General features: G+C 59.0%; 1 protein-coding gene across 1 annotated transcript; it reads left to right on the top strand.

The window, feature by feature from the left end:
* The first annotated feature begins 631 nt into the window (after positions 1–631).
* Positions 632–11,264, top strand: HS3ST2 (heparan sulfate-glucosamine 3-sulfotransferase 2). Its single transcript, XM_017823018.1, has 2 exons — positions 632–1,077; positions 10,015–11,264. Exons 1-2 carry the CDS (start codon positions 632–634, stop codon positions 10,631–10,633), a joined length of 1,065 nt encoding a protein of 354 aa, XP_017678507.1. The 3' UTR covers positions 10,634–11,264.
* Positions 11,265–12,633: the final 1,369 nt, after the last annotated feature.

The raw sequence follows: 12,633 nt of genomic DNA on the forward strand, positions 1-12,633 counted from the left end.
GGGCCTGCGGGACTGCGGCAGGTGCCGCTCTCGGTCCGGCCGCGGGAGCGGAGGCGGGTGGCCCCGGCCCCGCACCGTTGCTCCGGGCGGTTCAGGGATGGCTGCGGGAGCAGGACGGGGCAGAGTCGGGCAGGACAGCGGGAGCCTCCGGCCCCGGCGGCGCGGCGGGGATCGGACGATCGCACCGGGACCGGGGCCCGGCGGGGCAGGACTCGGCGCGGAGCGAAGCCGCCCCAGCCCCTGGCAGCCCGGTCCGGGGAGGAAGGAAGGAAGGGCTCTGCGCGGCGGTGCCCCCGGCACGGCCCGGGTGAGGCAGCGGCCGCCGAGCGGCCGCGGGGGCTCCGGGAGGCGCTGACGTCAGGCGGCCCCTTAAATAGCGGCGCAGCCGCCGCTGCCCCGGCACTTCCCGCGGAGGCAGCGCGGAGCCGCGGCCGCCCGAGCGCGGGGATGGCCGCGGCGGGGCGGCGGGCACGGCGGGGCTGGGGCGGGCACAGCCCCCCGGGGCGGCCCGGCCGCGTCCCCGCGTAGCCGCGGGAGATGCCGGAGCGGCCGCGCCGGGGCCGGGGCGCCGGGGCGGGGGGGGGCGCCGGGCCGGGGCGCGCCGTGCCCGGCGGCGCGGCCCCATGGAGCCATGGCGCGTAGGGCGCCGAGCGGGCGGGCCCTGGCCGCGGCTCCGGCTCCGTCCCGGCGGCTGGCGCGGAGGGTCCTCGTCCTCTTCACTCTCTCGCTGTCCTGCTCGTACCTCTGCTACAACCTCCTGTGCTGCTGCGGCGGCTCCGCCGCGCCCCGCGCCCGCTGCCCGCCCGTCCGCGCCGCCGCCGCCAAGAAACTTCTGCAGCAGTCGCGGCCGTGCGGGCGGGCGGCCCCCGCCGAGCCCCCCGCCCCGCCGGCCGGCAGCGCCCCGGGGGCGGCCCGCCCGGGGACCAAGCGCCTGCCGCGGGCCATCGTGGTGGGCGTCAAGAAGGGCGGCACCCGCGCCGTGCTGGAGTTCATCCGGGTGCACCCCGACGTGCGCGCGCTGGGCACCGAGCCCCACTTCTTCGACAGGAACTACCACCGCGGGCTGGAGTGGTACAGGTGAGGGCGGGGGGCTGCGGGGCCGGCCCCCGCCCGCCCCGAGCACCCCTTTTCCCTGGCCGCCGGGCACCCCCCGCCCCGGACAACCCCTGTCCCGACACTCCCCGGGCACCCCCCGCTTCGGGCACCCGCCACCCCGCTCCCGCCTCTGTCTCCTCTCCTCTCCCGGCGGACTCGGGTCCGCATCCCTCCGTCCATCGGCGGGGCGGGAGCGGCCGGACCGGTACGGCGGGCGGAGGAGGAGGCTGTCGCCCGGTCGCCCTCTGGAGTTTTCCCTTCACCTCCTCTTCCCGCAGTGCCGAGTAGCTCGCGGCTCGGTCCCTTCGGAGCGAGCGACTGCAGCCCCCTGAGGCCCAGCCCTGCCGATCGGCACTCAGGAGCCTGGATGATGCCAGGTTTTCCATCCCGTCTGAGGAGACACTTACCTGGGTGAAGGGCCCTCCAAAACGCGCGAATGGCCGTGGGTGGATGGCTGTGTTCCGCAGCCCCACTCGGTGCGCCCCTGCACCCTTCTGCCACCAGGCTCGATTGCTGGCTCTGTGAGAGGAACAGTCCCTATCCTCTGTCATCCCATCTCTCTGAACTCGAATAACTGTGGAATTGTCTGGAGTCTCTTAATAATTTGCAGAGTGTGCAAGTGTGTCTCCGGCAGGAGATGACGGGATTTTAACTTCAGTAAAGGCTTTTGTGAGGAGCTCTGGGTGCTCCTCAGTGAGTGGTGCTGTGAGTGGATCACAGCGCCCATGCGATCAGCCCCTGCCCGTGGTGCTGCCAGAAGTTCACCCCCAGCTCCCTGAGGTTCCCACCCAGTGTGTTGGCTGTGCTGTTGTACAGTGCTGGGTGTGTTTGGGCAAGGCCGTGGGGCTTCCATGGGGCATCAGCCTCAGGAGGCAGAGGAGAGCTCAGCCTGGCCTGGTGCCTGTGAGCTCACAGCAGGGTAAAGGACCCTGTAATTGTCCATATGTCAGAGCATCGTGGCAGATGGTGGAGGCAGCCCACGGGGCCACACTGAGCTTGCTTGCCCTCTGTCTTGGCAAGGGTTTCCCAGAAGAGATGTCCCCAGTTCCAAAGCTGGAACTGGGCAGTGGCTGGCAAACATGGTGCACACTCTCAGCTCTGCTGGGGTTCTGATAGCTGGGGATTGTGCCCAGGGAGGAAGCTCAGGCACTGCACAAGGACAGCTCTCTGGGATCATGGCAGACCCTATAGCTGGGAATGTTCAGCTCCTTTTGTGGTGGTACTGGTGGCAGGTGACAGAAGAGCCAGGACAGACACAGGTGGAGCTTGCTGAAGCCCTTTTCCTCTCCTGAGGCTGTCCTGTGGCATGCCTAGTTCCTCCTGCCCTTTAGAGAGTAGCTGCAGCAGTGTCCTTCTCCTGCTCTTGCCACTTGGCAGATCTGTGTCATTCCTTCATCCTCCCCCTGACATCAGGCACTGTCACCCATCCTGCATCCCCTAAAAGACAGCAGCTAGGAGCAGCCCTGCAGCGCAGGCGTGCAAGGACAGTGGTTTCTCTAAAGAGCAGTCAGTGGCAGGATGAACCTGGGTCCTGGCTGAGTCCCTCACTCGGAGGCGCTCAGCACCTGCCTGGGAAGCAGCCCCCCCAAATCCTGAGCTGGGGCCCCCCCTGCAATCCTTGTGTCTCTGAGTGATCTGGGCTCTTTGCTTTCCCTGCGCACGATTGATGTGGGGAACGTGGGACTGGGAGTTTCGGAGGCAGCACAGGACCAAACCTGTGACGCTGCTCCCGCAGGAGGTTCAGGACACAGGGCCTGCCCTGAATGAAGGGAATGTAAGGGCATGTAAGGGCACCTGTGGGCACCAGGAGTGATGCTGGTCCAGGAGACAGGAGCCGTGTCCCCCTTGCCTCACACTTGGCACTGGGAGGCTGCGGCAGAGAGCGGCCAAGCAGACGACCCCCCAAGCCGTGGCTCAGCCTGGGATCTTCCCTGTGAAGAGGCTCGATTGTGACCGGGAGGGATCAGCCTGTGGTGGCAGCGAGGGCGGCTGTGGAGCGAGGCAGGGGCAGCGCTGGGAGCGCAGCCGGGTGAGCGGCCGGGTGAGCAGCACTGCCCGGGGCCTGGCTCTGCCTCTGGATCAATGGAGAGATCGCACTGGAGCAGTGGAGCCTCCAAATTAGTTCAGCTAAAACAATTAAATGACACTTCCTTGGTTTTATTACCTTTTTTTTTTTAACCTGACAAATGTGCCAAAACTTAAGCACAGAGGCTGCTAATGTATAAAACGTGGAATTGATTTTCCTCCTTGCAAGTGGAGCAATTAAATGTGGAGCAAGTCTAACCACAGCACGATGAGCTCCTGTTGCTCTGCCAAGAGCCTGGGGAGCAGGAGAGCAGGATCCTGCCAGCGGCTGTGGCCCAAAAAGGACAGAGCTGAGGCTGGGGACAGCAGCTGTGGGAGCTCTGAGGGGCTGCCTGCAGCACCCCGAGGGAGCTGTACCTGGCCTGGCTGGGGCTGTCTTCCAGCTGCCAGCTGGAGAGAGCAGATGCTGCCAAGCTTGAGGAGTGCCATGGTGGAGGGGGGTCTCTGCAGACAGTGTGGGGCACAGACCCCTTGGAAAGGCAAAGCCATTCCAAATACGAGCAGAGACTTCTCCCGCAGGAGTCCCTGGCTGCTGAGTGCCTGATCTGACTCTGTCCTTCCCCTGTTATGCCCTAGTGGAGAGCTGAGTGGAGAGACCAAGTTGGTCTTTGAGCAGTGTGAGAGCTGGGCCCCTCCAGTGATGCTCCAAAAATGTTGGTTACTGTTTTCGCATGTTTACCCCTGCCCTGGCATTTGTCTGATGCAGAGATGGCAGAGCCAGTGGGAGGGGACATCCCCTGATCTTCGTGTCCTTGCCGCTCCAAATGTCGTGCTTACTTGCAGCTGCTGCTCTCGTGGTGCTCCTGCCTTAGCTCCTGCCATGGCCCAGGGCAGCCATAGCTCCCCCCTGTACAGGGAAACAGCATGCTGGGCAGAGCCAGACCCCTCGGCTTCCCCCTGGGTAGGACCACCACCCAGGATCTGCTCGCTCACTGACTCCAGACCCAGAGCCCCTGTACCATTTTCAGTTCCCATCAGTCTCTAATCCACCTCATTAGCTACAGATACACTACAGGAAAGATATTTTTAGCAAGGTCTGTTTTAAGACAACTGAAACCAAACAGCAGCTACTGGGGAATATCGATTCATTACCAATTCTGTACTAAATGTTCAATATTGAGCTTTTTCCTGCTGCAAGTAGTGTGGGCCAATAACCTTCAATATTTTCCAGAACACAGGGAAGATAGTGTCATTTAAGTTGCAGTTAACTTTCAGCAGTGACTAATTGCAGCATCTTGAGGTGCAATTGGGGTTTCCTCCTTAGGATTCCTGAGTGACCATCAGACACTCCAGCGTTATTTTCAGAGAGAGGAGCTTTTCCTTGTGGATGCAGTGGCAGGCTGAGCCTGGCTCCCACCCCGTAGGTCCCACTGCAGCCCAGAGGCGGTGCTGGCGCAGGGCAGAGCCCATCTGGTTCCACACCTGCCTGAATCCTGTCCCAGGGATGGCACTTGGGAAGCCCAGTTTCCCCACGTGCCGCTGCCACAGGTCCCTGGAGCGCCGTCCCTGGAGCTCTGCCCACCACCCCTCACCCCCACCTTGCCTCTGGTTTTGGGGTGCTCCCAGTGCTGCAGCAGCACGAGGAGCACTGCTGGCCTCGGAGAGGTGGGCACTGTGCTGCCCTGGGGAACAGACCTGCCAGCCGGGAGCATCGAGGTGTCCCTGCGACCAGGGCCCCACGGAGGGCAAGGAGGGAGCCGGCAGAGCCGCTCCCGCTCCACCCGCTAATTGCTCCCAGCTAATGGCTGGGCTGGCTCACACACAAATGGGAGCCCATTAGGCTTTGCCCGGCGACAGGGAGTGTGTGGGGGCTTGACTGACAGTGCATTTTGGTAAAGTTAATTAGTGAGAAGAGAGGAAGGCAGCAAGCTTCAAGGATGCTTTGAAATTTCCTTGACTTCAGAGAGTGCCCTCGGTCTCGGGAATGGACATGGGAGCCCTGGCAGAGTCTGTTGTGTAAGGAGGTGTCCCTGGCAGCATGTTCCCTGGGTACTGCCGTGCCCACGCTGCCTGTGGGCAGCAGTCCTGCCTGTCCTGCCCTCTGTGTGGGCCGGGTCCTGCCAATACCCTCACTCAGTCCAGGAGGGCTTCCCTCCACAAAGAGCTGGGGGAGACGCTGGAGATAAACCCAGGTGGGATGCCAAGCCTTTGACATTAATGATGCTTATCCTTGCTCTGTTCTTTGACCTTGTTTGTAAATGCTGCAGTTTGTTCTTACCTTTGCTTTGGAAGCACTAGACCAGCTGGTGACCTGGTGTGCCATGGGCACAGCTGCTCTGTGAGGCTTGTGAGCAAAGGATACCAGGCCCTGGTGACCCTGGGTGTCCATGGCAGGGCCAGGCACTGCCCACAGTGTCTGTCCATGGTGTCTGTCTGGAGATGGCTGGTGCCAGGGAGCAAGGAGCAGAGCTGGCTCTCAGGGCAGGCATTGCCCCCCGTGAGTGATGAGAGGTCTTCAGGGCCTGCTGCCAGATTGGTGGGGTTTGTGCTTGGTGCTGGCATGTTGTCCCATCCATTTGCAGGCTCCTGGCACCAGGAGGTCACTAAGTGGGTGCCACGGCTCTAATGTGGGCCATTAACTCAGGAATCGCTGCAGCAGCTGTGGCACATGTGGTGGTTTTAAAAATGAATCTTCAGTTTTGAAGTTTCACCCATGGAAGGAGTTGCCTTGGGGAGGGGGAGACCCCAGCCTGTCCCCATGAGCACAGGGCAGTACCCGCTGGCAGGGCTGTGAGCTGGGCTCTGCACAAGCCTGAGGGAAACCTCCCACCCCACCAGCCTTGGCCTTTGCCAGACCCTCTGTCAGTGCTGGACAGTTATTTAGGAAGGTAGGAGTGTGTGTGTCTGTGAAGGGACACGGCAATGTGCCCTTTGGAAAAGAATCTCTTGACTTAAGGACAGTGCAAGTCTCTGGAGCATTTAAATGATTAAAAATGAATCAGCAACAAAGTTAATTACTGTGTTCGCTTTGCTTTTATGCATGGAAATGTCCCTCATTAGCCGTCTAAGAGCACTGGTGTAAATTCTTTGAACATAAACATTTATTAAAGGCAGCCGCTCCATCATTAAATCCTGGCTGCTGTAGTGCAGGGTTGTGGCAGTGGGGCTGTGGGGCCAGGCCAGCTGCAGCTGGGGCCACGGGCCCTTGGGTGGTGTTTCCAGCTGTGGACATGGTGCCATCTCTGCAGGCTGGGGGACACAGCCAGTCTGTCCCACTTGGCTTTGCAGGGCCCTCCTCTCAGGACAGCTGGTCCCTGGCCCCACGGTGCTGCCTGCAGGTCACAGAAGGCTGTGGAGCAGCACTGGGGGATCCCCTCTGCCCCCTCAACCCCTCGCAGTCCTTGGCTGTGGTGCAGCCCTCAGTCAGGGTGTCCCTGTGTCCTCGACGGCTGCTGCAATGTCTCTCAGCCAGGGAGAGCTTTTTATCTTCCTCACACCTTGATTTCTCACGTTTGACCCAGTTTTACTTAAACCTCCCCGTAGCTTTGCTGGAGCTTTTCATCCCCCACTGCCGCCTGTTGTCCTGCTGAACAGAGGGGGCTGGGGGAGAGCGGGTGCTGCTGTCACTGAGCTCACCCACGGTGTGGCACGGCACAGCACAGCATGGCACGGCATGGCACAGTCCTGTGGGCAGCTGGGGCCGGTGCTGACTCCTGCGCTTTCTGTGCTCATCTCCAACACGTGGAGCTGCAGCTGGAGACACACTCACAGCCCACCCGTCTCTGCTGGTGACATCAGCCGGGAGAGGGGAAGTGCAGAGCTCTCGTCACAGGAGCAGGCACTTGGGATTTTTTGCCAAATCAAACAGTTTGTTTTATGCTGCTGGATGGATGGAGCCCAGGATCACACACGTCAGCCTCCAGCCTCCGCACACAGCGGGCTGCAGCAGGGAGGGACTGACCCAGAGCTGCTCTGCAGGCTGCGGGACCAGGGCTGCAATGGTATTATCAGTGGGTGCTGCTCTCCCCGTGCTTATCTGCAATATCTCAATTGACTGATGAGGTTTTGTACAAATTTTTCCTTGGGAGAGTGTTTCATGCGTGTTTGACATCAAAGCGGTGCAGCCGGTGAGGGAGCGCATGTTTCTTTAATGTGGGAGTGTTGTAGGGGCCGCGGGGTGCCCAAAGGCAGATTATAACAAAATTAATAATTCAGGGCTCAGAAAGGTGCTGGTGAGGAGTTAACTCCTTCAGGACGAGGCACTGCTGCAGCTGGGCAGGCTCTGCACTGCTGCTGCCCAGCGCCCACGGGGCGGTGGGGCCGTGGGGGCCGAGCTGTCTCCCGGGGGCCGTGGGGCACAGCTGGGCCACGGCAGGGACAGCAGCTCCCCTGGGCTGTACCCACACGTGTCCCCATGTCACTAACACGGGCAAACCAACCTCTGGGCTGAAGGGAGTGTTAATGCCCATATCAAATAACACTAAAGGGCTTTAAGAATCGAGTAACTCTAATGAAAGTAATCTCTAATTCAGGAGGAATTAATGCTGTCCCTGCAGCCAGAGCAATCCCTCCAGTGTCAGCCGTACGTCACTGTCCCCGTGCTGGCAGTGCTGTGGCAGCAGCTGGCTCAGAGCACACCAGAAGCTGGTGCCGAGGCTGGCTGGGGACATCAGCAGAGCCACGAGATATGTCCGTGGAGCAGCCAGAGTTGGCTCCTGGCTGAGCCCTGGCCACACAGCACTGAGGGCCAGCACCAAGAGCCTTCACACCTACACACGCAAGCCTGGGGCATAAAGCTGTGTGACATGCTATTTGTATGCAAATAACTCTGTGAATGCAGAAGTCCAAAAATATCATTTTAAAGTCAGGTGTAATTAACTTTGCCATGCGTTTCCCCGCTCCTGCAGCCCGGGGGATCCTGCCGTTAGTGGAAGATGAATGCCTGGATGACATGTCTCCCCCTTGCTTGGTTTCACTGGTGATTTATTTATCTGCCCGGGCTGTGTTTTGTTGTCTCAGCAGTCTCTGTTGTTCAGGAGCAGCAAACACTGGGAGTCCATTTAAAAAAAACAACTCTTGTCTCATTTCAGTAATTTACTATGCAGAGGTTTTGTGTTTTTTGTGATGGATTAGAACCTGTAATTTTGTTTTTGAATGCATGGACCTAATAACTCACGTAATGAAAGTCTAACAGGCCTGAGGATGAGCCATTAATGAAACAGCAGTTTTATGATTCTCCACGATATATTGTAATAGTGAATCACTTACAGAGCTGTCCCACGCTGATTTATGATGAAACTTGTTTGTGATGTGGAGATAGAGCCGTGTGCCTGCGCTGAATTAGCATTTCCCAGCAGTCATTAACCAACGGGAATCGTAATCGGGATTTATGGGGTTTGAAGTGGAGCAGTGGGAAAGGCCAATTAAGCCTCGTCCATGCTCAGGTACCTCAGTGAACCAGCCCTGCTAATTTATGCCAACTAATTAGTTTGTTCTCTCTCAAACAAGGAAGCTGGTCAAAGAGCATGTGAGGGTATGTGGGCTGGTGCCCCTGGCACGTGCTGCTGATCCCTGTGATGTCCCAAGCCTTCCATCGCTGTCCCCTTGTCACACAGGGTGTTGTGAGCTGCTGTTGGATCTCGTCCCAGTTAGGTCTTTCCTCAGCCCAAAGCTGCTGGCCATGACCTGTGTTTTGGGGACCCTGGAGGTGCCAGATCTTGGTCATTGATGCACTGAAGCCCCTGTGTTGTGGCACTGGCGTGGCCGTGGCAGCTGTGCCAGGTTTATCTCATGGATAACTCAGTGTCTTGTGCTCTCCAGTGGGATGGCTGCAGACAGGGATGCTGTCGAAATGGCTGCAGAGGGGGATGCTCTGTTTGCTTTCCCTGGGTCCTGCTGGCCCGAGCCTCTGTGGGGCAGCCGGGGCTCCAGGGTCACCCCATGACGTGACTGCAGTACCAGCTCCGGGTGCCCATGCAGGGGTGAGCACCTGCTGTGGGGCCCAGCCAGGGAGACCCTGCCTGGGCATGTGCATTGTAGGGGGCTCACAGGGAGCCTCACAAGCTGAATTCATGCTGTACCTGCTCACACCATGGCTGCTGCTGGAGTGTGGGAGCAGCAGGAGAGTGCTGGCCTCATCCTGGCTGCCAGTTCTCCCTGCCCACTCCAGCCAGGCATTCCCTGCCTGCTCACTGCCCACTCCATCCTGGGGACCCACGGCACCAGGAATCTGGCTGAAGTGGATTTTATAGTTTATTCTAGTAATACAAAACCAATTTATAAATCTTTCCATCCCATTAGTTTTTATTTGATTTGGATGTTCATATGTCAAAGTAAATTATTTAATTAGTGCTAAGCTGGGCCGCAGGGATGCTGCATTTCCCCCAGTCTGGTGTTCCCTGCCTGGCTTGCAGCCTGGCTCCCCATGCCAGGGACAGACAGGAGCCCATCTCAGAGCCCGTGGGCCAGGTCAGGCCCTGGTGGGGCAGGTGATATCCTCGTGGGCATGAGCCCTGCGTCCCTGGGCAGCCCCTTGCCGCAGCTCCCACCAGTGGAGTGGCACAGCCCCCCCGAGGCCTGTTCATTTCTTCCCATGGCTCCTCCTGGCCGTGGTGTGGCACAGCCACCACGTTCCTGCGTCCTGGCACTGGGCACACACCCACTGCTGTGTGTGTGGGGCTGCCAGTGCCCCCATCCTCTGCCCAGGGGGTCCCTGGGGACTGGGACAGACCTGGGAGAGATCCATGGCCAGGGTCCTCCACAGCGCTGCCAGGAGGAGCTGTGCCTGCCTTGTCTCACTGGGAGGGGACACGCCAGCAGCCCCGTGCTGCAGTCACCACCTCCTGCTGCCTGTCCCAGCTCCTTCCTCACCATCACCTTCTGCTTCGCTTGCAGGAGCCTGATGCCACGGACGCTCGACAGCCAGATCACGGTGGAGAAGACCCCCAGCTACTTTGTCACCAAAGAGGCACCACGGAGGATCTTCAACATGTCCCGGGACACGAAGCTGATCGTGGTGGTGCGGAACCCGGTCACCAGGGCCATCTCAGACTACACACAGACCCTCTCCAAGAAGCCGGACATCCCCACCTTTGAGGGGCTGACCTTCCGCAACCGCAGCCTGGGGCTGGTGGACACCTCCTGGAACGCCATCCGCATCGGGATGTATGCCGTGCACCTGGAGAGCTGGCTCCAGTACTTCCCCCTCTCCCAGATTCACTTTGTCAGTGGGGAGAAGCTGATCACAGATCCAGCTGGGGAGATGGGCAAAGTCCAGGACTTCCTGGGCATTAAACGGGTTATCACGGACAAGCACTTCTACTTCAACAAGACAAAAGGCTTTCCGTGCCTGAAGAAGTCGGAGAGCAGTGGCTTGCCTCGCTGCCTGGGCAAATCCAAGGGCAGGACTCATGTGCAGATAGACCCCGAGGTGATCGAGCAGCTTCGGGACTTTTATAGACCTTATAATATCAAATTCTATGAAACGGTGGGGCAGGACTTCAGGTGGGAATAAGCGTCCAGGAGCAGTGCTGCAGTGACATGAGGCTGCAGTCTTCCATGAGGGGGGCCCAAGGGACTGGAGCCAGCGATCCTCCCAGCTCGTCCTGCCTGGAATTGCAAGCAGAGGCAGGCAAGGGCCTCCCTGTCCCTTGGGAGTCAGCAGTGCTCTGGAGCGAGCCAAGACAAGGAAGACACAAGAGTCCTGCTGCAGCCACCATGCTGAGGGATGAGGGCCCAGCAGCACTGTCTGTCCCGGCGGGTCAGCAGCGCTATGGCTTGTCCTGTGGGGTCCTGTTTGCTTTTAACACCACGTGGTCCCCAGGGCACAGTGATGGCCCCATCCTGCGGCCTGTGAGCAGGCTGCTCCAAGCACGTCCCTCCTCTGTGTCCCAAGGCAGATGGGTGCTCCTGGACAGTGGCAGTGGGACTGTCTCCCTACACCCTGGGCAGGCAGAGCTCCGGCCTCTCCACTTGCCTTCGTCACTCGTGCGCAGTGTGTACCCATGGGGACAGTGAGATGTATCTGCTTGACAAAGAAGTCCATGGAAAATGTTGTACTGATATTTTGTCCTGTGAATAAAGCACAGAATCCTGCTGTTACGGGTACTTTAGTGGCACTAGTTTCCTTGTTCAGCATGTGATCCCTTCATGTAAATAAAGCGGCTTCCACCGGTCCGTACGCATGGGCTGTTCTTAGGGCAGGGCTGGGGGGCTGTGGGGAGCCCCTGTGCCTGCTGGTAGGTGAGGGAGCAGGTGGGGGCTGGGGCAGGTCAGGGGGTCAGCCCGGCACGACCTGGGGACCAGCAGCACAGCCCTGCCCAGGCCTCCCCAGAGCTGTCCTCTGCCACGGGGCTGGGGAAGCCTCAGGGCAATGCACGGGGGCTGTGTGGGGATGCAACACACCATGGACCAGTTTGCAAGGCCTTACTGAGAGTGATTACTGACCAGCGAGCTCTAACAGGAAAAAATTGGAGGTAATTAGTGGGCATCTAAGAGAACCCCATCTACATCTCTGCCACTGTCAGCCACGGGGGACCCAGCAGCAAGGAGACCCAGAGGCAGCTGTGGGCAGGTGAAGGGAGAGCCCAGATTAACAGTCGTTGACAGGAAAATGGGATATTTGCTTGTGCGATTTTTCCTTTAAAGGAGAAAAACATTCACAGTGAGACTCACAAATCCCAGCCTCGTAGTAGAAAAGCCATTTCCAATCCACTCCAAGGAGGCAGAAGGTGCTGAGTTAGATTGATCCCCCTGACAATACTGTATTAGTGGGAAATTAGAGCTGGAGCCTGAGGAAACCGCTGTGATATCAAACAATTACTTTACATTTGTCCTTACAAATGGAGGGAGCAGAAATGTGCTTAAATCAAGTATTAGCTTTCCAAAGGGCAAGCAAGTGAGGGCTCGGAAAGGGCTGCACTGAAAATGCTGAGCACATTAGGAGCTCTTAAAAATGTCTGAAAAAGCTCCAAGTAGGCGATCTGCATTCCAAGGAGGTGGGGGGGGGTGGGCAAGGTTGGTGTTTGGTGAGGGTGGAGGGGTTTGTTGAGGACGTGGAGCAGTGCTGGTTTGGTGACCTGACGCTGAGCAAAGGGGCTGCCAGAGGGAGCCCCCCTGCTCGCCCAGCCTGGGATGTCTCCCCCGTGAATGCCCCTGACTCGGGGGATCTGGGGACAGAGGTTCTGCTCTCAGGGCCATCAGGGCTGTGTGCAGCCATCCCATCCCTGGTGCAGCACGTCCCCGCCCGGCTGCCCCCACGGCACAGCCACTGCCAGTGCGTGCACTGTGTTCTAATGGGTTTGCTCAGGCCTGAACCCCAGAGAGCGGCTGTTTAATATTTATCAGCTCATAAATACTTAAATGTAATGAATGTGACTTAAGTGGTCCCTGATCCTCCTCACACTGAAGAGCTCTTGAGACATGCTGGGCCGAGGGAATCCTTCCTGGGTCCCAGTCACATCACTGGCAACTGCCCTGCCCAGGCAGAGCAGAGCCACTGGTACATCTGTGGGA

This window comes from Lepidothrix coronata, unplaced genomic scaffold (assembly GCF_001604755.1).
Source record: "Lepidothrix coronata isolate B3197 unplaced genomic scaffold, Lepidothrix_coronata-1.0 Scaffold101, whole genome shotgun sequence".
Classification (NCBI taxonomy): domain Eukaryota; kingdom Metazoa; phylum Chordata; class Aves; order Passeriformes; family Pipridae; genus Lepidothrix; species Lepidothrix coronata.

Excerpts from the sequence above, each read along its gene's own strand:
- HS3ST2 (XM_017823018.1), top strand. The coding sequence starts at position 632 with ATGGCGCGTAGGGCGCCGAGCGGGCGGGCCCTGGCCGCGGCTCCGGCT. Across the intron at positions 1,078-10,014 it reads CGCGGGCTGGAGTGGTACAG|GAGCCTGATGCCACGGACGC; the intron begins GTGAGGGCGGGG and ends CTTCGCTTGCAG.